Source organism: Phacochoerus africanus, chromosome 9 (genome assembly GCF_016906955.1).
Source record: "Phacochoerus africanus isolate WHEZ1 chromosome 9, ROS_Pafr_v1, whole genome shotgun sequence".
NCBI classification, from domain to species: domain Eukaryota; kingdom Metazoa; phylum Chordata; class Mammalia; order Artiodactyla; family Suidae; genus Phacochoerus; species Phacochoerus africanus.
This window is the reverse complement of record NC_062552.1, coordinates 61,344,663-61,372,486: the sequence shown is the minus strand read 5'-3', so window position 1 is coordinate 61,372,486 and position 27,824 is coordinate 61,344,663. Positions and strand designations below refer to the sequence as shown.

General features: G+C 38.0%; 1 protein-coding gene across 8 annotated transcripts in view; it reads left to right on the top strand.

Moving 5' to 3' along the window:
* NEO1 (neogenin 1) overlaps positions 1 to 27,824 on the top strand; it is a 233,154-nt gene that overhangs the window by 165,750 nt on the left and 39,580 nt on the right. For 5 of the 8 annotated variants that reach the window (XM_047794501.1, XM_047794497.1, XM_047794496.1 and 2 more), the window contains exons 8-13: positions 10,034 to 10,253; positions 16,270 to 16,424; positions 20,992 to 21,140; positions 21,518 to 21,656; positions 24,085 to 24,134; positions 25,142 to 25,289. In XM_047794501.1, coding sequence (XP_047650457.1) covers positions 10,034 to 10,253; positions 16,270 to 16,424; positions 20,992 to 21,140; positions 21,518 to 21,656; positions 24,085 to 24,134; positions 25,142 to 25,289 — 861 coding nt within the window. The remainder of the gene's footprint in view (positions 1 to 10,033; positions 10,254 to 16,269; positions 16,425 to 20,991; positions 21,141 to 21,517; positions 21,657 to 24,084; positions 24,135 to 25,141; positions 25,290 to 27,824) is intronic. The other 3 variants (XM_047794498.1, XM_047794502.1, XM_047794500.1) reach the window with 1 other exon arrangement.

The following is a 27,824-nucleotide window of genomic DNA, read 5'->3' as shown; positions in this document are numbered from 1 at the left end:
TTTATCTTTATGATTCCCAGAATTACCGACATGTACCGTTTCAGTAAATATTATTAACAAATGATGTGTACTTAGTTCAATTTTTGTCTTTAATTTACAAATGGATCCTTTTAAGTCAGTTTCCACATCAGGGTTGTTGACTTGTAAATATTTGTGTGGATTTTATTTAAATATGAGTAGAGATCTTGAGTGTATCTGTTTTAATCCTGCTCTTGGGATTAATAACATGAATATTCAGGAAATGACAAATAGTTTTAGAATTAATTAGAGGTTCCTCCTTATACTGGCATGGATGAAGGTATGTGAATTGGCATAAATATTTCAAGGAGAGTCAAGCTATTTGGGAGTTATTTGCATGCAAAATAACCATTTTGATTTCTGCTTCTAGAAGTTAAATAATATGGATCATAAAATGGAAGATGATTTTCATAGATCTAAAGTAGGCCTCAAATAAATTGCTGTTTCTGTCACAATAAACCTAGAAGGAAAATAGTATGAACCTGTCAAGCCTTAAAATTCATGTCACAATTTCACAAAGCAATTTGATTATAAAGTATCTTTTTAGCAGTACAGAACAATCATATTTGTGCCATTTCAAACAAGTGATATGTTAAACAGAATCTTTGAGATTTATTGGAAAGGCTATTTTTTTATGTTTTAGAAAATCATAGAATTTTAGAAGTACAACTTTTACCCATACAGTGATTGCTTTGCAATCACCTTTACCATTTTCCAGTGATAGGGCATTCTTTCTCATAACACATCCAACCCATTCTACTGATGAATAGAACTTTGTGTTTAAATATTATTTCTTACTTTAACATCTGCCTCTATTTTCTAAAGCCTCTTTATTACCTATACTTGGAACCTTTAGAAACTCCAAAAATCTTAAGTTTTTTAACACTACCTCCCATGTAGGGAATCCAGCAAAATGAGATAGGGCATAAGGAGTGGGGCTACAGCTGTTTTTTTTCTATGAGTCTCCTGAAAGCAGATGTTTATAAATCAGATTGCAACAGTATATAAGAGGATGCTAAGCCGAAATCATGACCATTGTGTAGGGTTATTCCTCTGCTTTAGTTTTCTTAATTCAATATCATTATATTTTAATTTTGGAAAGAGTAGTGAATTATATAAGATTGAGAAAGGAAGAAATCTTTTTCTTATGCTTCTCTATTATAGGCTTCTGTGAAATATACCTAATCTGTTGAGAGATACCATTGGGAACAACCAGTGTATAGCCTCAGACTCATTGTAACTGCACATATTTTTCATTGGCTCCTTTATGTGACAGATTACTCTCAGGAGCAAGTAATTTAGAACACTTTTCACATCCTTTTAGTGTTTTATTTTTAATAAAGTGCTATGATTAATAGTCTAGTGTAATTGTTGTTTCCCCATTGCATATAAGTGCTTTATTTGAATGTCTTTAATCTGAAGGAACAGTTGTTTTATTGGACTCTTGTTATTTTTCTATGCTTCTCAAGATTTTTTAAATTGCTTTGTTTGAGATATCTGCAGTGGGGGGAAATGAATTTCTCTATTAGAATTGTGGAGTAGCACCCAGTAGAGAAATTTTAAGGATGAAAACTGAGCTACTAGAACATTCATACATATCTTCTTACAATCATTTTAGAATGGGACAAGCACTAATGGACATTTTGATTGACTTTCCAATGGCAGTTGAAAAAGTAGCTTATCTCTTTGGCCCACCATTATTATGGTGCCATTAATAGCTGCTATCTGAAATGCCAGAGACACTTTCACTAAGTTTTCTTGTTTTTTTTGTTTGTTTTTCCAAATCAGACTTAAAGTATAAGGTTAAGACAAGAGGTAGAAAAGAAAGTTATTGAAAATTTGAGAAATTGTGAATTGCATTTTTAGAAGAATCTCATTAGGACAGCTGTTTGTTGGTTTTGCTCTTGAGGTGGTGATACTCTTCAGCCTGGTCATTCCTTCATCCACTCCCACCAATCTAACTGGGATTAGAAGTACTGCCTGTTGTCACAGAACACTTCTCCTTTTTTCAGGAAGCCAGAGTGCAGGTTGGGCTTCTGTGGCACTCTTTGGCATTGAATACTTTGTTAACCCTAACCAGGACCCAACTGGTTTGCTTATAGTACAGTGGAAGCTATTAGTTTTCTCTTTGTAATTAATGAATATTTTAGGAAACAGACCTTGAGGCTATGGAAATATCATATTTTCCCTTAAATGTTTGAGGTAAAGCTTTTTAACTGCTGAGCTTTATTATAGAATGATTAGGTGGCCAGTCTTTTTTGTAGCTGTTGCTGGGTCCTCACCAGATAACAGTGTTTGTAAGGCTTCTCTACTTCTGTTCAGTTTTTCTAGAGAGGGATGCTTCAGTCTCCTGCCTAATGATAGATAATAAGCCTGCCTGGTTGCCAGTCTTCCGGAACTTGTTGAGGAGGAAGATGGGTGGTTTTGTACTTGTGGTATGTGGTCTTGGTCCTCTTGATGATCTCCTCTGAGCCCAGAGACTCTCTGATTTAGTTTCTCCTGAGTGTAAACCTCCCACCTTCAGGGTTGAGTTGGAGATTTAATAGCTAAGTCCTCTGCCCCTCACATCATCCCTTTCTCCTGAAATGCTGCCAGTTCCTCAAGGTCAGTGGGTTTGAGTCTCATCCATCTGTTCCTCTGAAGGTATATAGATCAACTTTGCTCCATTAATTAATTTACTTTGCTCTACCTCCTTTTATCATATATTTTGTGGTGGGATTGCAGATATCTCTTAGTTTCATCCAAAGTGGAGTTTGTATTCCTTTTTTTGTCCTGTTTGTTGTATAGATTTTTTTTTTAATAAAGTGCTGGACCCAGAAGTGTATTTGACCCTTGGTCCTCAAACTGAAACCAAAATAACCTTCATCTCTCAGCTTTCAAATACACAAACCTTTAGCTCAGCATTTTTACTGATAAGAATTTATGTCACAGAAATGTTTACACATGTGCACAAAAAAAGATACATGTATAAGAAAGTTTACAGAAGCATTGCCCATAGTAACATTAATTAATTAATTAATAAAACAGCATAAATGTAAGCAGCAACAAAGGAATGATGAATTAAATTATATTATAGAATAACATGCAGCATTTAGGAATAGTGAGGTCTGTTTGTATATACAGAGAGGAAGCTCTTTTTAAAAAGACACATTCCATCATACAGAAGTTTGTTACGAAAAGGAAAATATTTGGAAAAACAAGAACCAAACTTTTAACAGTGATATTTTGGAGATGATAAAAAGTGAAATTTTGATCCTTCCGCTTTGTATATTTATATATTGTGTAAAATCACTTATAACAAGCTTATTACTGCATTTTGATTTTTGAATTAAAAATTTGAAATAGATTAGCTACCAGAGTAGTTGAACAATGACTGGAGCAGAGGCTCTTTAAAAAAAAAAAAAAAAGCATGCCTGCTGCCAGGCCAGGAATCAAACCTGTACCACAGCAGTAACCCAAGCCACAGCACTGACACCACTGGACTCTTAAGCACTTGGCCAACAGGGAACTCCTAGAAGTTCTTTTAAAGACTTGCTCTGCTAGATAGATACCATCTCAGGTATCATTTAGTTCAGGATTGCCCAAGCTGGATTACCTTTAGGGGAAAATGGATTTCATCATTAAATAAGAATGAGAAATGATAGATTAACAAACCAAACAGGTTTTACTCCTATAGAATTGCTGGCAGTCTTTAACATGCTAATAAGCATAGCCAATCTCCACAGTCTTCCAAATATAATTGTTTTCTTTTTTATGGTATACATGTTAATACCTCCCCAAAGAATTGCTCTGTGGATTTAGAGCAGTAAACTCCATGTAAATTTAACTCAGTTCTGAGCAATGTATTCTGAGTAATGTTGCTACAACTGTTCCTGGGGAATACCAATTCAGTAATTCCTTTACGTAAAGAAATGCAGGGCTAGCTAGAGAGACATTTTTCTCAAGATATTTTCTTACATTTTGCAGGAGTTCAGAAGATTTTGACATAAGTTCTAAAGGAACCTGTTTTCAAAGAAAGAGTATGAAAAAGGAACAAAATTTTAAAGGAAATTTTGAAAATTTCAAAACAAAGTTTCAAAAGAAAACTTAAATGTGCCCATACACAGCTCCCTTGGCTAGGGTGAGTGCATGTTAAATTAGGATAACTGGATCTAGCACAGAATTTAATGATCTCTACCTAGAAACTGTTTTAAGTGCATAGATTTGTTGGTTAAGCTCATAATTATGAACTACTAGAAGTGACACTTTGTCACAAATCTAATGTATCATTAAACTGGAGCCATCAACCACAGTGTAGCTGGATTTTGAAAGTGGTTTCTCAGAAAAATGAAGAGTAGCTCTGATGATTTCCTCAAGTAGCAAAAAGCTACATCAGGAAAAAGAAAATCCTTCATCAGGATCTCACAGAGATCACTTCAGCTCTTTGGGTTTCGGTGAAAGTGCCAGTGTGAAACTGCTGCCAAGCATTTGAGCAGAAGATCAAAGCAAACAGCATTTTTGATGTTGTTCAGATTTTGTAAGTTTAATAATACCTTTTCTCAAACTGATTTCCCAGTTGCTTTTGACTTGAATCTGATTTACATGGTGTTCATTGTTCTAAATATAATAGTTGTATAAACATAGATACAGACCTGAAAAGTCCATTCTGCTTCAGTAACCAGGCAAATCTAGCAAGCATGTCCTGGAAATTAGACTGGAAAGCTAAATGGGACAGATTTGTAGAGGATCAGATTTGTATGAGGGGGTGCTGTGATCATATCTTTTACACATGAGTGAGCTTTCGTGGCAGAAGAGAAAGAAAGCAGATATACTACAGATGTAACATAATCAGGCTTTTTAAAGAAACAGTTTTGATTACATTTGGCCTAGAGATATGTATAATTCAGTTACGCTTTGGGATCCTTGATGATCAGTTGGCATTTGTAAAAACCTTTGGGTAATTTCTGGACACTTTAATTTTGTGACTACTTCGGAAAGGTTGATTTTAAGCTCAGGTGTTTTGAGCAACAGAAATGTCCTAATACTCTATAACTGTTGTTTTTTTACATTAGAAAAGTATGTTTGTTTCAGCTAGCCAGTATAAGCCATTTCATTCTTTTTAACATTATTATTGAAGTATGTTAGGTATTATTGCCTGCCATAAAATTCACCCATTGTTAGTGTAAACTTTAGTAACTTTGGAGTTCCCGTCGTGGCTTAGGGGTTAACGATCCTGACTAGCATCCATGAGGACCTGGGTTCGATCCCTGGCCTTGGAAAGTGGGTTAAGGATCCGGTGTTGCCGTGAGCTGTAGTGTAGGTCACAGATGCAGTCGCTCAGTGGGTTAAGGATCTGACGTTGCTGTGGCTGTGGCGTAGGCTGGCGGCTACAGCTCTGATTAGGCCCCTAGCCTAGGTGCGGCCCTAAAAGACAAAAAGACAAAATAAAAAATAATAAAAAATAAAATTTAGTAACTTTTTTTTATATATATATTTTTTATTTTCCCACTGTACAGCAAGGGGGTCAGGTTATCCTTACATGTATACATTACAATTACATTTTTTCCCCCACCCTTTCTTCTGTTGCAACATGAGTATCTAGACAAAGTTCTCAATGCTATTCAGCAGGATCTCCTTGTAAATCTATTCTAAGTTGTGTCTGATAAGCCCAAGCTCCCGATCCCTCCCACTCCCTCCCCCTCCCATCAGGCAGCCACAAGTCTCTTCTCCAAGTCCATGATTTTCTTTTCTGAGGAGATGTTCATTTGTGCTGGATATTAGATTCCAGTTATAAGTGATATCATATGGTATTTGTCTTTGTCTTTCTGGCTCATTTCACTCAGTATGAGAGTCTCTAGTTCCATCCATGTTGCTGCAAATGGCATTATGTCACTCAAAATTTAGTAACTTTTAATAAATTTATGGAGCTGTGCAATCATCACAATATAGTTATGAAACATTTCCATTTCCCCAAATTCCCTCATGTTTTTTTTCCATCAATAGCTACTCCTTCCCCCAGCCACAGGTTAATTCTGTATATTCTTCTAGAATTTTTAGTTCTTCCGTTAAGTCTATGAGCTGTTTTGAGGTAATTTTTGTATATGATGTTAAGTAAGGATCTAAATCCGTGATTTTACATGTAGATATGTGGTGGTACCAGCACCAATTGTTGAAAAGACGGTTATTGAAATTTCTTGGTACTAGTTGACCAAAACATAAGGGTTTAACTTCTGGACTCTCAATTCTCTTTCATTGATCTATATGACTATTCATATGCCAGACTCTTGATTATTAGAACTTTATGGTGAGTTTTGAAATTGAATAGTACAAGTCCCCCAATCATTTTCTTTTCAGAATTGCTTTGGCTATTGTAAATCTTTTGCAGATCTTTTGTGGTAAACTTTAGGAGCAGTTTATCATCTTAACATAAGTCTTCCAATCCATGAACATAAACTTATTTATTTAGATCTTCTTTTTGTTTAGATCTTTATTTTTATTTTTAAAAATTTCTCTCAGCAGTGAGTTGTAGTTCTACTTCTTCTGTTAAATTTATTCTTAAATATTTTGTTCTTTTTTGATGCTCTTGTGAATGGAGCTTTCTTAATTTCACTTTTGGGTTGTTCATTCCTAGTGTAGAAACAGAGTTGGTTTTTGTTTATTGACCTTGTATCCTATGACCTTGCTAAACATATTTATTTGTTTTAGTAACTTTTTTGGATAGATTCAATAGGATATTACTTTTTCCTTTTTAAATCCTTATTAACTTTTTCTCTCTTTCTTGCCTTCTTGCACTGGCTTAATATAAGAAGCAAGTGCTAACAGCCTTGTCTTGTCTCCAATTGTGAGAAAAAAGCATTTACTCCTCATTAAGTATAATATTCACTGTAGGTTTTTTGGGGTGAGGATGTTTACTTTTGTACCTAGTTTGTTGAGGGTTTTTACCATGAATAGGAGTTTGCTTTTGTCAAGTGCTTTTTCTTTTCATCTCTTGAGATGATTAGGATTTTTTCTCTTAATATATATTACATTAGATTGGAAAATTAAACTAGTCTTTAATAAATCCTGCTTGATCATGGTTTATAATTCCCTTATTATGTTACCAAATATGGTTTGCTGATATTTTAAGATTTTTTTATATCTGTGATCATAAAGGATGTTGATCTGTAGTTTTCTTTTCATGCAATATCTTTGTCTGGCTTTTACAGCTAAGTAATACTAGCTTCATAGAGTGAGTTGGAAGTGTTTTTACTCTTTTTCTGAAAGAATTGTGAAGGATTAATATTGTTTCTTTTTTTAACTATTTGATAGCATGCAGCTGTGAAGCCATCTGGGTTTGTGCTTTTCTTTGTGGAAGGATTTTATTTACTGATTAAATTTCTCTATTTGTTACAGTTCTCTCCAGATTTTGTGTTTCTTCTTGAGTAGGTTTGGTAATTTTTGTCTTCCTTCCTTTTCTATTTCTCTTTCCTCTAAATTTTCTGATTTATTGGCATAAAGTTCATAATTTTATCTTATAATTTTTTTAGTATCTGTAAGATTGGTAGCATTGTCCCCTCTTTGATTCTTGATTTTGGTGGCTTACATTTTCTCTTAATTTCTCAGTCTCATTTTTTTTTTAAGAATTTGGTGAAAATTTGATTTATTTCAGTTTTTCCAGCTTTATTGGGGTATAACAACAAATGATGGAAACATATTTAAAGCATACATGAGGTTATAATATGTACACATTGTAAAAGGAGTCAAGCAATTAAGTTATTAACACATTCATCCCCTCACATAGTTACCTTGTGTGTGTAAGAGAGAGAAGGCTTAGGATCTATACTCTTTCAGTAATGTAGACACTTAGGTAATTTGTGTGAGATTTCTCTTCTGATAAAGATATCTTAATTTCCCTCTAAGTACTGCTTTAACTGCATCCTTTAATTTTTAATATGTTGTATTTTCATTTCCATCCAGTTAAAAATATTTGAATTTTTTCTTGTGATTTCTTCTTTAACCTATCAGTTATTTAAGAGTGGGTTGTTTGATTTCAAGATTTTGAGATTTTTCCAGATCTCTTTGAATATTTTGGGGCTCTGTAGTTAGGTATATTTGCGTTTATAATTGTTACGTTCAAAGAAGAAATACATAAGTCAGTGATGATAGTTGGAGATTTCAATATCCTACTCTCAAAAACTGATAAAACAATTAGAAAAGATTAGAAAGAGTATAGAAGGATTGAACAATCCTGTCAACCAACTTGACCTAGCTGACATCATGCAGCCTCCACCGAACAACTATAGAGTCTTTTCAAGCACATATGGAACAATTACTGGAATAGACTATATGCTGGGACAAAAAACAGTCTCAGGACATTTTAGTAGACTGAAATCATACAAAGTATGTCTCCGACCTTAACAAAATTAAATTAGATATCCACAGCAGGCTTGTTCTTTGTCTGGGGCTTAAAGTTTTCCCTTCCTATGAAAGTGGTATATCCTACAACTCAGGGTTTTTCTCCTGTAACACCTACTGCATGTTCAGGCATCCATCCTGGGCCCTTGCATTGCCTTTGTAGGACTTTGGGGCCTGAGGAGCTGACAAAAACAAACATGAGTCTCTGATTATTGCCATCACCCTGAGTGGCACAACCAGAACTAGAACTCCTATTGACTAAATCCAGGAGCCCTTAAACTAAAAAACAAGGTTGGTTTTAACACTCCACCTCTTACTATCTGTGACCTAAAACAAATGAATAGCCTTTTTAAATGTCAGTCTCCATATATAATGTAGAGGTAGAATGATAGTAGGTATTTCATAGAGGTGTAAGTCTAGAGCTAGAGGGCCATCTAGAAAGGGCTCAATGTCTAGAGACCTTACGTGATCTTCCTCTGCCTTTCCCTGGCCTATTTATTTAGACTTCCTCACTTCAAAATAGTCTCTCATAGTTCACAGATATTCTTAGGAGGTTGTTGTCCTACCTTTTCATTGAAAACTAAGTGCAGAATTTTCATGTTTTCCTCTCTGCCACTCTTCTTCCAGTTTCCCCATTAAGGTTACAATACAATTCTAATGAATTACTTCAGTTGAAAATTGTGAGATTAAAAATACTTTCTCCAAGGTGAAGATTTTAGGTTCAGTATTAGGAATGGAATTCTAAAATCTGAAGTGTCCCACAACAGAATGGACTGACTCCAGGCACACAGGCAAAGGCTTTTGACTAACAGAACTTTGAGTTGCCATCACTTCATTTGTCCCATCCTGTTCCTTAGGTCTGCAGGCTGTCATAATATATTAAATTGGCAGCAATGACTACAAACATATATGCTACCCAATAAGTATTGTATTTTTGTGGCTTTGGAATTTTCAATTTGTGATATTACACTGTCACAGTTAAATGAAATAATAAAATGGCCCAGAACTATAACTTAGCGAAGTGAGAAAGGCTGGCAAACTTCCCTTGGTACTGACAAATACAGAGAGCAGACTTTAATACTAGACTCCAGCTGAAGATGTGGGTCTCGAATCTCCTGTAGAGCTAAATAAAGACACACACAGCTCTGCAATGAGACGATGATAGTCTGGGGCCTGTGTTGAGTGTAACCAGGCTCATGCACTCTACACATACCATTCCATATTTTGATAAAGTGGAAGAAAATATTGAGGTTTTATCATATGTAAGACTTTTATGTACAGAGTTCAACAGATGTTGCATGCTGCTTTCAGGATTAAAGAAAGCTACTTGGGTACTGCTCTGTCGTGTGAGATGTTTTATTCTCAGCTGTCACCCTCTGTGTCCCTTGCCCACAACCATTATAATGACCAGAAAGTGTGCTTGCTCTGCAGTGATGTGTCTTGAATAGTGCCCATTAGTTTTCAGTATTTACCCCTGGCCTGCATGTTAGCCTTCAGTTTAATGGCCTTTTTTATGTTCATTCATTTTATTTTATTTCCCATCGTGGTTTTGTTTATTTTTTTGTTTTTTGTTTTTTCTGTTCTCTTTTTTAAAACCGTCGTGGTTTGCCCTTCATATTCCCCAATGTTTGCACATGACAAGATGTTGCCATCCCAACATTACCTCCCACTTCACTGACCAGTGCCACTACTGACCATCTAGCACCAGCCACAACTGGACCACTGCCTTCAGCTCCTCGGGATGTCGTGGCTTCCCTGGTCTCTACACGCTTCATCAAATTGACATGGCGGACACCTGCATCAGATCCTCATGGGGACAACCTTACCTACTCTGTCTTCTACACCAAGGAGGGGATTGCTAGGTAAGTGCCTGTATATCTGGAGCCCATTCATTGCATCTTGCCTACCCATGTCAGTTGTGTCCAACGTAACTCTTTGCTATGCAGAACATGTACCAACTTTCAGTCCAGAAAATAGCACCAAGATGCTTCTTAGGAAATTGTAGGTCATTAAAAGTAAATTCCCAAATAGACTGAAGCCCTGGTATTCTTTCATGCCTTTCTCAGATGACTTGGGGAAGGGATAAATAGAGCAATTTAGGTGGAAGTATTAAAATATAACCAAGGCTACCCGTTTTTCAGAAAGATTCAGTCAAGCACAACCTATAGCATATATCTTATGTGGCACTTTCAGATTCTAAAGTTGCTAAAGTAGGAGTTCCCGTCGTGGTGCAGTGGTTAGCGAATCCGACCAGAAACCATGAGGTTGTGGGTTTGATCCCTGGCCTTGCTCAGTGGGTTAAGGATCCCGCGTTGCTGTGGCTGTGGTGTAGGCTGGCAGCTACGGCTCCGATTAGACCCCCTAGCCTGGGAACCTCCATATGCCACGGGAATGGCCCTAGAAAAAGGCAAAAAGACAAAAAAAAAGAAAAGAAAAGAAAAAATAAATAAATAAATAAAGTTGCTAAAGTAATCTCAATGTATATCTGCCTGCACCCTGTGCTTATGTGGGCGGCTTAGCTCGGGAGGGTCTCCTCGATGACACAGGAGTACTTAGTGACTCATTTTCCTAAAATAAGATTTTCATTAAATTTGTCTCCATCTCCACATCTTTCAGGAACTCACGTTGCCTCTCCATTGCTTTTAGAGACTTTCCAGAATGACCAGGCTGCTTTACTCCATAGTCTACCTTTATTTTTTCTTCCCAACCTCATTTTCCTTTAACCCCAGTTTAACTCACTTTTTAATAAAGCCAGTCTAATTTCTATCACTATGCAGCCTTTTTTTCCCACCAGTCTGTTCTCTTCAATCACCTCCCCCTTTCTCCTTTCTCAACTAATCCTTCTTGACCTGTGTTAAGATCCATGAAGCCCTCATAAATCTGTCTTTTTCAGCACAGAGCATTTATTTCTTTTGTATGTGTGCCTGTGCCACTAATATTGGCACTTAACTATAACACATGATCTGATACTACCATAGTTGTTACTCTTCTTTTGTTTTTTTGTGTATCTGTGTTGTTTTCCCAACCAGATTATAAACTGTTTGGGAGGTACCATGCAGCATGCTAACTGTATTCTTCACATTGCTGAGTAGATTCCTTTATTGTGCTGTTGCTTCACACCAAAATAAGAAAGCTGTTTGGGTTAGGGCCCTAACCCATGAAATAAAGCTTGTATTTCTACTAGGGTGCTTACATTTGGTATATATTGTATTTAATACCCGACAGGCAAGCTTGGCAAGTATAGGCACCTTCATCAGGTCAGGACCCCTTGGTTTATCACTCTTGAGACATCTGAGTGACATAATTTGAACAAGATAGAGGGAGCTGCTCACAGGGTAATGGAATGTTCATGTGAATATGCCACTGGATGTTTTGGGAATTACAAAATCAGGAAACATGGTTCTAGACACAGAAAGGCAAAAGCTGTAACTACTAAACAGCACCTTGTGTTAAAAATGTTTCTAGTAGACTTTCAGATCTTCTTGCAGATTTCGTGGGATTTCACAGAAGGATAAAAGCATTTAGTAATCCCTGAGAAGCGAGCTTATTTCCACCACAGGGGCTTTGCCCTTGAGTTCCCTCTACCAAAACTGCATTTCCCTCACAAATACCCATCTGGTTTCTTGTCCATTATCCTCAGCTGGTCCCTCCTCAGGTCTTCCGTGACTACACACCCAGCTTGGCCCCTTGGTCACTGTCACATAGTGAGGCACTTGATGGCTTGTTTCCAAGCCAGTTGTTAAATTTTCAGGAAATTTGGAGTTCCCGTGGTGGCGCAGTGGTTAACGAATCCGACTAGGAACCATGAGGTTGCGGGTTCGGTCCCTGCCCTTGCTCAGTGGGTTAAGGATCCAGCGTTGCCGTGAGCTGTGGTGTAGGTTGCAGACGCAGCTCGGATCCCGCGTTGCTGTGGCTCTGGCGTAGGCCGGTGGCTACAGCTCTGATTCAACCCCTAGCCTGGGAACCTCCATATGCCGCGGGATCGACCCAAGAAATAGCAACAACAACAGCAACAACAATAACAACAACAACAACAACAACAAAAGAAAAAAAAAAAGAATTATCCTGCCACAGATCTCAACAGTGTTGATGCTGAGAAAGCCTGATGTGGAGGGATCTAGTAAGATTATAGGTCCATGTTCTACAGTTAGCTCTCACTGTGGAACAGGTTTTAAGGAGGGAGAAAAACTGGGACTTTGAATTTTTTAATGGTGTATGTACTTTTGTTTTAAATGAAAATCTATCACTTATTAATGAATCATGGGTTGGAATAATCAGAGATGGTTACTAAATGAAGCTGGAATTGAAAAATATAGAAGATAAATTGGCAGGGGCAGGGAGGACAAGGCAAGCATAAATAAAAAGATGCAAAGAGGATCCTGTTTAATTTGTGTGTCTGTTGTTGGAAGGAGGGACAAGTAGGAAAGCTAACTTGGCTTGGCCCTGCTTTTTTGATAGGAATTAGTAAGAATATAACAAAGTGCAAGTTTGGAGCGGGAATGCCAGTTAAGAGTTTTGACATAATCAGTTAAGAAGCGACCATTTTAGACTTCTGAGCAGGTGTGCAGTGTGGCTTTATTAAACAGCTTTTATTAGCAGTACTTTAAGAGTACTACAGGGTTTCCCTTGTAGTGCATTGGGCTAAGGATCCAGCATTGTCACTATAGCAGCTCAGGTCCCTGCTGTGGTGTGGGCTCGATCCCTTGCCCAGGAATTTCCACATGCCACAGACATGACCAAAAACCAAATAATAGTAATAATAATTAAAAAATAAAAAAGAAGTGTTTCTAAATTTTAAAAAAGTACTATATGCAAGATTAGAAAGGAGAAGCAGTGGAGTCAGGGAGACAGATCAGGTAGTAGTTAGGTTGATCTAGGCATGTGATAGGCTCGGAAGAAGATGCTAGCAGTGACTTGGAGCAGACAGAATAAATCTGGGGAATATTTCAGAGGAAGATTCTTGGACACTAATAGTTTTTTTCACTTCAATATTTTAAGATTATGATTCCTGAATAGAAGCAATGAAAGAATATAAATAACACTAAGTCAGAAGCTAGATTCCCATTACGTGTTTTATAAACAAAATTTACTTAACCTTTACAAGCTTAAATTTTCTCATCTAAAAAATGAAGGTAAGAAGATTTCTTCATAGACTTAAAACAGTTCAATGTGAGAACGTACGTATGCCACTGCCTGCATTTACAAATTCCCTTACTTCCTGCATTTGAAAATTCAACCACCAGGTGGCACTATACACCTTAGTCATGAATTATGTAATTCTCTTGGGTACTCTTGTTTCCTGAAATTCCAAAGGATCCTTCCTCAGCCATTTCACCTTTTTTTTTTTTCCCAATGCCTTTAGTGCAAAGAGCAGTATTTTCTATTATCCACTAAACAAAGACTGCAGAGTAAGTTATTCCAGAAATTAATAGCATTTTCAAGATGGACAACGCCTTACATAATCTGTTAGCTTAAGTTCAGCAGTTGGCAAACTGTAGACCCTGGGCCAAATTAGACCTGTTATTTTTATGGCCCAGGAGCTAAGAATAGTTTTTACATTTTCAAATGGTCACATTTTAGTAGGTTATGTAAGTAGCTACAGTTGACTATTAAACAATATGGATTTGAACTGCACTTATATGTGGATTTTCCTCAGTAAATACATACTGTGGTACTACACAATCCACAGTTGGTTAAATACCCAGAGACAGAACCACAGATGGGGAGGGTCAGCTGTAAAGTTACCCTTGGATTTTTAAGTGTGCATCTGGTCGGCGATATTTTCCATTTTGCATCTTGGCCTGTAGATATCTAACATCAAGCCCTTTAAGAAAAAGTTCGCTACCTTAGTCTCATTCTTTTATTTAATACATGAAGAAACAAGCCCAGAAAGAATTAGTGACTTGCCCATGATATGCTAGCAAGACAGCGGTGTTGCCAGAACTAGAATTGGAGCTCCTGACTCCTGGCCCTGCGCTGTCTTAGTGTAAAATGCACCTCTTTTGACTCTTAGTTAACATTCTAACCTGAGTCCCATCCTAACCTCACCCATTTATGAGAATTGTCCTTCATAACTCACCCTGGACCTTTCCTGATGTCAGAAGTTTTTTCTAGATTAAAAACTTGGTTCTGGGACCTTAGACCAATCTAGTGTTAGAAACCTTTGCCGGTGCTAGATATTTCATCTTAGAGAGTCATACATACTGCTCTTTTTTCCTAATTGTAATGCTTCTATAGAAATTTGTTCTAGGTTTTTTCCCCTTTTACATAGGAACAGACAAAAAAGATACATGTGATAACATTACTATTTAAGATTTACACATTAGAAGGCAAAATTCCACTCATTCACACAGCACATATTTGTGATGCTGCTTCTTTGTATGAGCATTCTGCTGGCGCTTCTGTGATGTGTGAACATGAATGAGACACTCTTTCATTTCAATTTAAAGTCAAATAGTGCCCCCTCAGTGTCTTTTCTCAGAGAGAATTTGTTCATATACAGTGAGCAAAACAGACTCATCTGTGCTCTGGTATAGAGCTTTTAGTTCACTGAAATGTAAAATACCATACTTCCTTTTAGACAGCAGTCATTTAAGATCAGATCGAGTGTCAGAAACCTCATAGTATAAGAAGTAAGTTGATAGCCGCCTTCTAAATCTGTGAATTAAAGGTTATCTGAAGAGAAAATGATCCATATAGATATCTCAAGTGTCTCTGAGCAATAATAACTTGTTGCCATGGTGCTCTTTTCCAATGGACGCTAATGACTGTAGACAGCGTCTCTAAGCATGATGTGGGTGGCTGCTGTTAGCTTGTCCTAATTAAAATAAGGTGGTTTAGAGAACTATAGAAAAACTGTTAAAAAACGTTTAAATTCCTAAAATAGAAATATTCACACACAAACAGACAAATTGGCATATGGTCATCTAGAACCACACAAATTTTAATCAGTGATGTCAGGGAAAATTATCAACATTTTAAAGTGAGAATTACCCTCACATAATTGGTAATTCATAAAAGCCAGCTATTTGTCTAAAACAAGTATTTTCCTTCACATTATTTGTTGAAAGCAAATATCTCATTTTTGTTATGGTGAGTACAGTATACTGAGCATAATTATGAACCCAAGTGTGGACACACAAACCCCCACTATAGAGCCTGGAAGCTTTTTTTAAAGAATCTAGATGACTGTTTTTCTGTTTGCATCTCATAACACTAGACCACTAGATTCATTGGTACTGTTTGTGGTAAGATTTGTTAAACATTTCAAATCAGTTTGAAAATCATTCAAAAAGATTATTTGTTTTTAGAAAAATTATAGAAGTCAGTCATGATTAGCTTATTTTATAGATTGGATTCATTTAAATTTTTAATATTCCCAATCTTAAAAGTGATCCTCTCTAACATTCCTTTTACTGAGACTCTATTAACTAGAAGATATGTAGCATTCTTTGATACTCTGTGTAAAAACTGGATCATACCTATAATCAGCTTCTGTTTGTTTCCCTGAAAATCATCCCTTCAAACTCAGTGATTTCTGAAGTGTACAAAATCGGTGACACTTCAGATGTCACCGAGAAGACTCTTGTCTGTGTCTCTCTGATACGAAGTTGAGAGTATGACCAACAATAGCCTTACTGTTTAAGCTAGAACATCACCCAGTTATCAGACACGTCTGACATTGCTCTTTGCCAGTATCCATATTCTGTGCATTGTTCTAGCCCTAAAAGTTTCCCTTCTTGAGAGTTAATTTGACTTAAATTTATTAAGATGTTGATGTAGTGTGGTATCTATAGGCATTGAAATGAAAATGAAACTGCACATTCTAGAAGTTTTCCTAATCATGCTGTTTCTTTCCAAATAACTCTTTATCCAAAGGGAACGTGTTGAGAATACCAGTCGCCCAGGAGAAATGCAGGTAACCATTCAAAACCTAATGCCAGCGACTGTGTACATCTTTCGAGTAATGGCTCAAAATAAGCATGGCTCTGGAGAGAGTTCAGCTCCACTCCGAGTAGAAACACAGCCTGAGGGTAAGTCTTGCACCTGTCTGTCAGCCCCACCTGCAGGGAGACTGTTTGGAGGTCTGCTTTCTATGTAGACTGGCATACCGTGGGTGTGCAGATGATAGCAGTTCTACCTTCAAGGACCTTCTGAACTAGTCAGGGAGATCAGATTAATTCACACCAAACAGTAGCAAATAGTGGAAGACAATGTAATTCTGCTGATAGTACTGATCCTTTTAAGAGCTCAGATGCCTTCTGGAATCTTGCCTCTCATCTAAGGTTGTATCTCAACAATCCTGGGATACACTATCACTTTCTTCCTCAAATTATGGTGACCAGACTATATCTCATTAATTTTATGGGGAAGACGGAGTCTTGGTTATCCTTGTATTTCCTGCCATGTCTAATGCAGTGCCACATGAAGTGGGTATTCAATAATTGTTATCAACTGGATGGCCCGGATCTTTATACATACTACACTCTTCAGAATCTCTTCAAAGCTTTACTTTGGACCTGTGGTCTTCTGTGCTAAGCAGTGTTTCTTCCCGTGACATTGCTTAAGATTTTCTCATGCTGGAATGAATGTCAAGTTGATTTATCTGATAAATGTCTTTTATGTCTTAAATTTTGGTTGTAAACTCTAGGCCAGAAATTCCAAGAAGCAGTCAAACCAGAATTAATGCTTTTCCCATGAGGCTTTCTTCTTCAGTTTCACCTTCTTTTAACAAAAGCCATTATTTTTCCTCCAGACCTTTTCCGATTGTCTTTTACTCTTAACTGCACTAGTGTTGCTGTGTTAACAGACTTCCAGTAACAAAATTTTACTGCAGCTACAGGGCCTGGAGTTCCCGACATGGCTCAGTGTTTGTTAATGAACCTGACTAGTATCCATGAGGATGCAGGGCTCAATCCCTGGCCTCACTCAGTGGGTTAAGGATCCAGCATTGCTGTGAGCTGTGGTGCAGGTCTCAGACCGGATTGGATCCCAAGTTGCTGTGGCAGCAGCTACAGCTGTGATTTGACCCCTAGCTTGGGAACTTCCCTATGCTTCGGAGCATGTGGGAAACATTTGTAGAAGCCGCTGACCAGGGAACTAAACAGGTTAAATAAATTTACCAGTGAAACTGTGGAAGTAATTCAAGGACTCTACCTGATAGGTGGCATAAGCAAAGTGAAGAAGCTACAGCAGATCATTTTCCCATCAAACAATTCCTGAGGACCTCCTGCACTGGACACTGCACAAGCTGTTGGCGATGCAGAGGATGACAAGATAGGAATTCTTGCCTTAAAGAAAGAGCATCAAGATAGGAGACTGTTGTGTATGTAAGCTAAAGCTTTAAGCTAAAGCTTAAAGACCAGGGATCAAACCCAGGCAGGAAAAGAGGGCCATCAGAGAGTCATAGGGTTTTTTGAAGAAAAGAATGTATTCTCACTTAAGGGAAAGGATTTGAATTTCACGCTTACTATGTTCAGATACGAGCAGAAACAATCGCTTAGATTTGAAACTCAATTTTCCTTCATTAACTTTCATGTACAGGTGTTCTTCATGAGAGGTAATGGATGCAGAACAAGGAACAGGTTACTGTAAAAGTGAGGTAAATCAAGTCAGGTTTCCAGGAGAAAGTGAGACCTGAGATTAGCCTTGAAGCATGCAGCTTAGAGAAAGCGTTTTGGGGAAGGAAGCTGCTTGACCCAAATCCCCCAAATAGGAGTAAAATATACACATGCAAGGTGGGTCATGATGAAAACAAAGGCAGAGCCCACTGAATTTGATTCAGGACAAGGGCTCCATCCTGGGGCTGTGATCTTTCTCAAGATACATGAAAGTATTTGTGTCTGTGTCTGTGTTCATATTTTCCTTAGGAAGGAGCCTGTGGTTGGTTTTCATTATCATTTCAGAACCTTACAAGTCAAACTGTTGAGAACCACCAGACTAGAGAACCACCAGACTAGAAGGGGCATTGTCAATTTGGAGATGAAAGAAGAGGTTTTACTGAGTGCCTGCTGTGTGCCAGGCAGCATGCTAGGCGGCCAGGATGTAAAGATGAGTAAGACTTGACTTTTGTTCCCAAGGAGCTTCCAGTCTGGTACTAGAGACAGACAGGTAAATGGGGTGTGATGTAGTGTCATCACAAGGAGCATAGGCATCCTTTGTTCAAGGAGTTTTATTAAAAGAAAGTAGCTAAATAAGAATATTGATGGAGGAGTTGCCACTATGGCACGGTGGGTTAAGACTCTGACTGCAGTGGCGCAGGTCACTGTGGAGGTGCAGGTTCAATCCCCGGTATTTCCAGAGCTGTGGCATCAGTTACACCTGTGGCTCAGATTCTTTCCCTGGCCCAGGAACTTCCATATGCCATAGGTGCAGCCAAAAAAAAAGGAGAATATAAGTGGAAGGGGCAACACATTCCGGTGAGGGTGTTTTAGGGATGGAGCGTGACTGTGACATGTTTTGGCAAAAGAGGAGTTAGTGGGGAGAAATTTGCATTTCATCTGGAGGCATTCGGCCTTGGGGGGAGGGTGTGAGTGTTGGAGTCAGCCCTTGGAAAATATCCTATATTTTTAGCTTTGCAAACTAACTTAAAATTTTTTCCATTTTTTATGCCACTGTACAGAGGAAAGAATTTATTAGCGCCTTTTTTAGTATCATATTTGCCCATGTTTAGCCAATGAATATATTGAAAGTGATTTCAAGGGAATTTGTTCTGTTTTCTTGTCCCTTTAAAAAGTTAGAGAAAAGTTTTCCATCGCAGCAGAAGTGTGACAAGTCCCACCTGTCGGGCTGAGCAAAACATGCTCTTAACATTAAGTGAATAACATGATTCATGGCTAAATAAAGCAAACAACTGTCAGAATAACCGTATTCAGATTTCTCGACTTTGGTAGCAAAACTAATCTTAAACTGAGATGCTGTTATTTAAGAAAGCCAGTTTGTTTTACATTTTGTTGTGTTTTTCCCCCCTTTAATCAAATGGATGTCTGTTACAGGAGCTCTGGCACCAGAAAAATGGTTTTCAGGTCTACCATATCTACCAAAGTGTAGGCATAAGCAACCCCCCAGGATTTGTGTATAAATTGGGACTGGAATGTGTCAGTCAGACAAAAAGAATGTAGTGAAAAAGGAGAAGAGAGGTTGTAGGATTTAATGCTGAGCAGTCAGTGGGTGCGCCAGTCATGGGGTCTTAGAGTCATGTATGTCCTGTGGAGGGCGTTTTCATCATCTCCTATCTAGTCATCTTGAGACCACATTTTAGAACCAGAAAGTGCTCAGCTCCTGGCTCTACCAGTCACCCACTTTACCATAATTTGGAACTGGCTCTTAACCTCTCAGCCTTGTCTATAAATAGGGATGATAGTAGTATCCATCTCATTTGGGTTAGTGAAAATATTAAATAAGGTATAATTTACATATATGTAAAGCGCTTAGTGCTGGACTGATTCAATAAATGGTGGCTATTTTTTATATTATTATTTATCTAGTCTTGTTTCCTTACTGTTTTTCTTTCATGCCTGTGTTCACATGTTCTCTCAAAATACAGATTTGGTCATAATCTTGTCATGTTCCTGCTGGTAATTTTTCAGTAATTACCTACAGGGAATAATCCAAACTCATAGCAGGGCCTTCGGGGGTCTCTATTACCTGGCTCTTGTTATCCTCTCTCTCCCACATCTGTTCTCTGTTTCAGCCTCAACCACATAACACTGTCTTATCACATGTCATCTCTGTTAACTGGATCAGTTGGCCCCTTCATATCTGAGAAAACTATTCATTCTTCCTGCTCCCTGGAAGTCTTCACCCCCTTTCCTAACCACCCCTCCCAGGGCCAGAACTGTGCACTCTCTTCTTTCTGTTTTCATTACAGTTGTTACCTAATGAGTCAGCACTCACAGGATATTATTCTCTGTAACTATTTATATGTCTGACTTCCTCCTAGACTGGGAGTTCTTTTGGGCAAGGACTCTGTCCATCAGTCATTGTATCCCCAGCTCCTGGCAAAAGAAGGCTTTCTTTTTGTGGTGGTTGCTGTTATGTGCAGCAGTCCCACTGCAAAACTTGGGTTTTATAAACCACAGGAAGAATTCTGCTGTCTTCACTTTTTCTTTGAGTAAATTTGGGATACTTGTCAGATAATTTTTGGTTTTAAGTGATAAAGAGGGAAATCTTTTTTCGTTGTTGTTGTTGTCTTTTTGGGCCGCACCCGAAGCACATGGAGTTTGCCAGGTCAGGGCTCGAATCAGAGCTATAGCCCTTCTCCTACACCACAGCCACAGCAACACAGGATCCAAGCCACGTCTGCGACATACACCACAGCTCACTGCAATCCCAGATCCTTAACCCCCCGAGTGAAGCCAGGGATCAATCCATTATCATCCTCTTGGATACTAGTCGGGTCTGTTAACTCATGAGCCACAATGGGAACTCCAGGAAATCTTTTAATGATATATTATCCTGAAACCACTTCAGTCAGATTATTTGTTTTCTTGGTTTTATTGTTTTTAAATCATGGCTAGTATACCATTATTGCTGAAATTGGTCATTGAGAGGTACAGTAAATTTCATTTGGATCTTGATATCTTGAAATTTTCCTTCTAGTTCAGCTCCCTGGCCCAGCACCTAACATCCGAGCATATGCAACTTCTCCTACGTCCATCACTGTCACCTGGGAAACGCCATTGTCTGGAAATGGGGAAATACAGAATTACAAATTGTACTACATGGAAAAAGGGACTGATAAAGAACAGGTATAATATTAAGCCATTTTTAATGCACTTATTGGAATAGTAGAGTTGAAATATATTTCCAAAAGTCAGTACTTACTTGTCGAGAAATCTGAGGGGGAAAAAGATGTGTGGAAAATGAAAAGTTGACAGATTTTATTTCTTGGTACCAAGGTTTATTCTGTAGTTTTTGCCAGCAAGAGTCACTAAACATCAAGCAGTATTTCTCAGCAAATTGCCAGTGTTCATGATTAATTTGTTTTGGTTATTAAATAACATTCTGTGAAAGGGATTAAAATCTGCATTATGTCAAATATAGAATTTGTATAGTTAATTCTTTATTTTATAGCATTTATTTTGGCTTGAGTTGTGTATATATAAATGGTTTTATTTTATTCAAGGATGTTGATGTTTCAAGTCACTCCCACACCATTAGTGGACTGAAAAAATACACAGAGTATAGTTTCCGAGTGGTCGCCTACAATAAACATGGTCCTGGAGTCTCCACACAAGATGTTGCTATTCGAACATTTTCAGATGGTGAGTCTTTCTTCCTCTGCAACAAAAATAGCATATACTTGGGGGCCCTAATGGCATAGAGCTTTAATGTCAAGAAGATTTGGTTCAGTACCAGTTCTGATATTGTGATTTTGGTCAAGTCGCCTCACATGTCTGAGCATGTGTCCTTACATACAAAATTTAGATTAATACTTCATTAGGTTGCTGTAAAGATCTGGTGAAGAGAGCATAGAACATGCGGTACCTGGTACTGAATAGCTCCTTAGTGTTTTTATTTTTAGTAGGTGCTTTTGTATTAGTAAATATTATTGCTTGTTCATAACACAGACCATCCCAGGGTGTTGGAAAACTGGCCTTGCCCTACTTAGCAATCATATCTACAAGCCAAATAGGTCTTTTGAATGCCTCAATATTTTGTGACAGTTTATTTCTCACTTATGACTGAATTCCTAAGCCACGTTATTTGCTTATACCCGTGACCTAAAGCAATAGTTTTCAAAGTACAGCTTGCCAAAGAGGTTGAGTAGGTCAAGACCAGCATTTTTTTTTAAGTATTTTTAGACAGAAAGTTAACAGTTCATTGCATTTAGTGTATGTATTATTTCCTGAAACTCAGCTAAACCAAGTGTTACAAAAATATCTTTTTCTAAAAAATGAATGTACGTGTCTGTAGCCCTTATATATAGACAAGCATGCTTTAGAAGCTATAGTTTGACTGCCTTAAGCAGGTGGTCAAACATCTCATCACCAGTAAAGGAGCAGGCTGACCTCATGTGATGTGATGCATCGAGAAAGACATAACTTCACCTATTTCACCTATGTACATCCCTGCAAAAATGTTTAATTTAAATATAATCATGATGAAACAACAAGACATATCAAAATTGATGGAAATTTTGCAAAAAAAAAAATACATGGCATGAAGTCTTTAAAAATATTAATCTTGTGGGAGTTCCCTTGTGGCTTAGTTGGTTAAGGATCCAGTGTTGTCAACACTGTGGCCTGAGTTACTGCTGTGGCAGCGGTTCAGTGCCTGGCCTGGGAACTTCCACATGCCGCAGGTGTGTCCAAAAAAAAGGGAAAATACAGCAACAGCAGCTATGTTTGTGCCTCTGCAGCTAAGTCACAGATTCTTAACAGGGAGATGATTAAAATCATCCATGGACTTTTTTCAAAATACAGGTGTCTAAGCCCTTCTCCAGACCCTCTGTGCCTGAATTTCTGGTTTGAAGCCTGATGTACTTTGTTAGCAGAGGATATAATAGTGAATAAGAAATTGTCTCTGACATCCAGAAGCCTGTTGCACAGTTGGCACTTAGTTATATGCTTGGTCACCAAAAGTCAGAGAATAGTAGGGAGAAGTTTCCACAGATGAATTAGGATAGAAAAGCTAAAGACAGCATTCTCTGATTGAAGAAGAAACTGATCAGGTTTACTTAAATGGGCTTCCTGTAGTTACTGCAAAAAGAGATGCTGGAAGGAAATATGGACCGTAAACTTTGAGATACTCTTGTCTTATGTTCTCATATGTGAGGAACTAAAGTTAAACAGCTGTTTGTTTAACCAACATTCCCAAACTTCTCACATCTGAATAAGTGTTCCCTGCTATATAGTTGCCTGGGGAAGCCGGATGGTGATTTTACTGAACTGTCATTGCTTAAATATCGCTTTGTTCTACTTGGGAACTGCTTTCAAAACAAGTTTAGGAACCCTCCAAGAAAGCCATGCTTATTGCTTTATGGACATCACATTTCAGACTCATAATGACACTACCCGCTTAATTCATTTGCCGCATTCATTAGACTTGTTTCCAGAAAATGTACCCCAAGATAAAGATAATGCTATTACCAAGAATATTCAAAAGAATATACTAAAGGTTCAGAATGTTTTGGGGGTCTAGGATAGTTTCATATCCTTGAAATAAGTATTTGACTTCCCAGAGGTACAACCTGACTTGAGTGTGGGTGCATAGATGTGAATGTTTCATTATTTTTATTACTTGGGGGAGAGTTCTATCATTGAGGGTTTTTTTTTCATTTTTTAAAGTTTTATTGAATTATAGTTGATTTACAATGTTGTGATAATTTCTGCAGTACCACAAAGTGATTCAGTTATACATGTATACACATCCATTCTTTTTCAGATTCTTTTCCCACATAGATTATCATAGAATATGGGTTTGAGTTCTCCGTGCTAGACAGCAGGTCCCTGTTGGCCTGTCATTCCGTCTGCATCAGTGTGCATATGCCAATCCCAGATGAATCAGATATGGCCACATCTTATCCTAATACTACATCAACATGAGGGCACTGGCTGCTGGGTTTAGACCTTCTGGTTGCATATCAGTGTTTGAGATGTGCATTTGTGTAAAGTCCAGCCAGTAGCAGTGACATGATAGGTAATATGTGTGTAATTGAAAACTTTTTTCTTTTTTTTCTTGCCTGTACAGTTCCCAGTGCTGCTCCTCAGAATCTGTCTTTAGAAGTGAGAAATTCAAAGGTAAAGCTTTGTATTGCTCTTATTCATTTTTAGTGGTTTACTGTTAAGCTTCAGAAGAGCTTACAGAAAGGGATATTTCACATCAAAACAATCATAATCAACTAGAGAAATAAAGTAATATAGATATTGCATGGGCCAATAAAGCTAGGCTTACAAACCAGCTCCAGTTTATTCTGTTTAACTTTACTGCCTTTCTCTTAAGCCAAAATTACTTTAGCATTTCTGTACATACATTGCTATCACTATGTAAATCATGATATTCTAGATCTTAACCATCCAGAACCTTTGTGATAAGGTGAAGGAAGAAAGTTGTTTATAATACCATAGCTACTTGGTACCGTGAGGTGAGCCGAGCATGAATCAAAGGCGGACATCTGTCAGATGGTTGCAGGGCTGAAATCTTCCCTCCTAGTCAAGTTCAATGTACTCTGCAAGCTGTATGTGCCTCTCAGAGGCCCAGAGCCGCTCCTGGGCTGCGTAGACAACTGAGATAGCAGTCTTTCCAAACAAGTACCCTGGGAGTCCTTTTCCTTTAATAAACAACCAGCTGTCAATTAATAGTTCCCTCTTTGGAAAGTTTTTATGCAAAAATCATCTAATTATGTTATTCCTACAATGGAGATAGAAGAGATCTTACACCTAACAATAGGTGTTTCCTTCCTAATCCACATGCTTCTGACCTTACATTTTCCTTCAAAAATGTTCCTGACACTTTTGCCCATGTCTTCGTTCTGGCAAAATACTCAGAAGATCAAGTGCCCAGAGTATACTGCCCATAAATATAATCTCCCCATTTGATCTTTGAGGGTTTTAAATTACAAAGTATTTTTGAGTGGTTATTAAATAACTTGGTAATACTCTGAGTACTCTGTTGCCTTCATGTTCCTTCTTCTCTTACATAGTGACTTCAGGGTAATAATACATAGAAGAGTAAAACAGAACCAAGATTTGATATATTTAGTCTTTTCCTATAATCTTGTCTTTTCCTATAATCTTGTCTTTCCCAGAGTATTGTGATTCACTGGCAGCCACCACCTCCAGCCACACAAAATGGACAGATTACTGGCTACAAGATTCGCTACCGAAAGGCCTCCCGAAAGAGTGATGTCACTGAGACCTTGGTGACTGGGACACAGCTGTCACAGCTGATCGAAGGTAAACTGCCTTGCACATAGGCAAAAGCTAGGAGATGGTGTTTCTCTGAAACATTGAATTATGCTGGTCTAATGACTGCTCTTTATATGGACAAAGCAAAATGGTTCAAAAGATTTTGTAATAGTTCAGTCTATTTCTGACTTGATAAAAATTAGTGGAAAACATTTTTATAGCTTCTGCCATCTCTGGTGAAATCATGTTTGAGTTTCATTGACTTACTTGTGTTTTTATGTATTCTCCATATTTTCTCATATATATATATATATATATATATATATATACACACACATATATATTTTATAATCTGAGAAAAAAGTAAATCAAAGCTATATAAGCAAAGGGTCTGCTCACTCTAGTTGGTAGAAGAAGCCTACAAAATGATTTTGATAATACTGACACCGCTCATGTAGATATGCCCTGAAACTACATTTGTAAATAGCCACAGCAATGCAATAATCATTCTTGCTACCATGGACATAAAATTTTAGAAAATTCTGTCTAGGATCACTCCTTTTGTGGGTTTGTTTGTTTGTCTGTTTTTGTCTTTTTGCCTTTTCTTAAACCTGTGGAGGTTCCCAGGCTAGGGGTCTAATCGGAGCTATAGCCGCCGGCCTACGCCAGAGCCACATCTGCAACCTACACCACAGCTCACGGCACTGCAGGATCCTTAACCCACTGAGCAAGGCCAGGGATCGAACCCGCAACCTCATGGTTCCTAGTCGGATTCGTTAACCACTACGCCACAACAGGAACTCCAGGATCTCTCCTTTTGTATAGTTTTTCCTTTATGTGCAAGAAAGCAAGTGACCCACCTAACACGTCTCTAGTATAGAAGACAGAGTTATCCTCTCTTCCTTCCTTAAGCAGGGGAATTGAGTTGGCTTGGCCAGAGCAAGTTGGCTTTGCAGGAGAAGCCTGGAAAGATAAGGAAGTGCTGTTTGCTCTTTGGATATTAGAACCATGCTCAGAAAGAATAGATACCTCTAGGAAACCTTTTTGGAGTTTCCTAGCAGATCTGATAGAAGAGAACTACTGAGAACTGGGGATACTGTCATTATTACATAAGCCTTGAGAATTAATTTCAACACCCTGGGGGAATGCTAAACTTTCCATGCATTGTTCCCCTCCTGGGTAGACATCAAAGGATTAGAGAAGCTTGACATCAGCCACTTTCCTTATGTCCCCCTGAGGCCAGATTCTTGATAGAACCAAGATCCAAGGCAAAAAAAGTGCAGTGAGTCTTCCCTTCTGTATAGGTACGGGTTTCCAAAGACTGAGAGAACCACTAACAGTGGGAGAAAAACAAAACAACAACAACAAAAAACCTGTACTCCAGTAAACCAGCAAGCTTTTCTCCATCCTCCTACCTGACAGATGGGACTGACTTCTCTCAAAATAGGAGAAGGTGAATGTTTGTCTTCCAGGTTATCTTGCAGTCCTCTAGTTTCTTCACATGAACACTGCAGCTCTAAGCTACAGCAGGTAAATATGGCTGTGAGGGTGTTGCTGAAACATCTCAGAGGTGTTACAGCAAAACTGGTCACAGATGTTCTTAGAAGTCAGTCTGATTTTATTCCAATACAGATAAAAAAAAACATTTCCCATCTATAAGACTTTTATTTTGAATACAGAGTAGGTATTTATTGTGTACCAGACACCGTTCTTATTCCTAATAAGTAAAAATAGATGCAGTCCTTGCCCATGAAGAAACTATTCATTTTCCCCATGAGACATCTGATGTATAAGCCAAATACCACTTTAAAAATGTAATCATAAAAATAGCCTTTTCTTTATTAAGAAAATGCTTGCATTTTAAAATCACATTTGGATTCATTCATATGTTTAATAGACTTTACTGAATTTTTAGTAGTATGTGCTGGCACAAGGTATACACTGGTGAGCAAAAGTAAAGGTCTTTATTCTCTTGAAGCATTAACTTGAAGCTAATAAGTGTTAGAGAACAATGTGAATTCCCAAGATCCTGGTACTCCGTGACAAATTATAGAATTTAAGTTTTAGCCAGAAGTATTGTTATTTCTTCTTTTTGTACTACTTACAGCACTTTGCACATTCTGCCATATCTTTATAATATGAATTGAGTGCCTTGGTTTTAGTCCATGAGCTTTTTGTAGGTTACTGCAAGGGAGAGGCCCTCGGCCTCTTTACTCACCGGTCTCTCCCTTGCTTGCACCTGCTGAAGTGCAGGCTCCAAATCTCTTACATTCCATCTCCCCAGAGAGGAGGGAATGATAGTCAGGCCCTCAATTGAACCATGTTTGCTAATGGCCCAGATTGTTGTCTGTTAGCAGTTACAAATGCCAGTATAGTCCCCCTGACACTTTGTGTTCAATGTATGCAGGAAGGAGACAGGGAGATCAGCTGACCTGGGCCCAGCCATTCTGCTTTTCCTCCTGTCTTGCTTCTTGCTTTCTTGTGGGCAAACGATCAGGATAGGCCTGTTGAGAACAGAACCTCCCATCTTTCCTCTCACACCACATGACAGAATTGATTAACTGAGTCACGGCTCATCCTGCA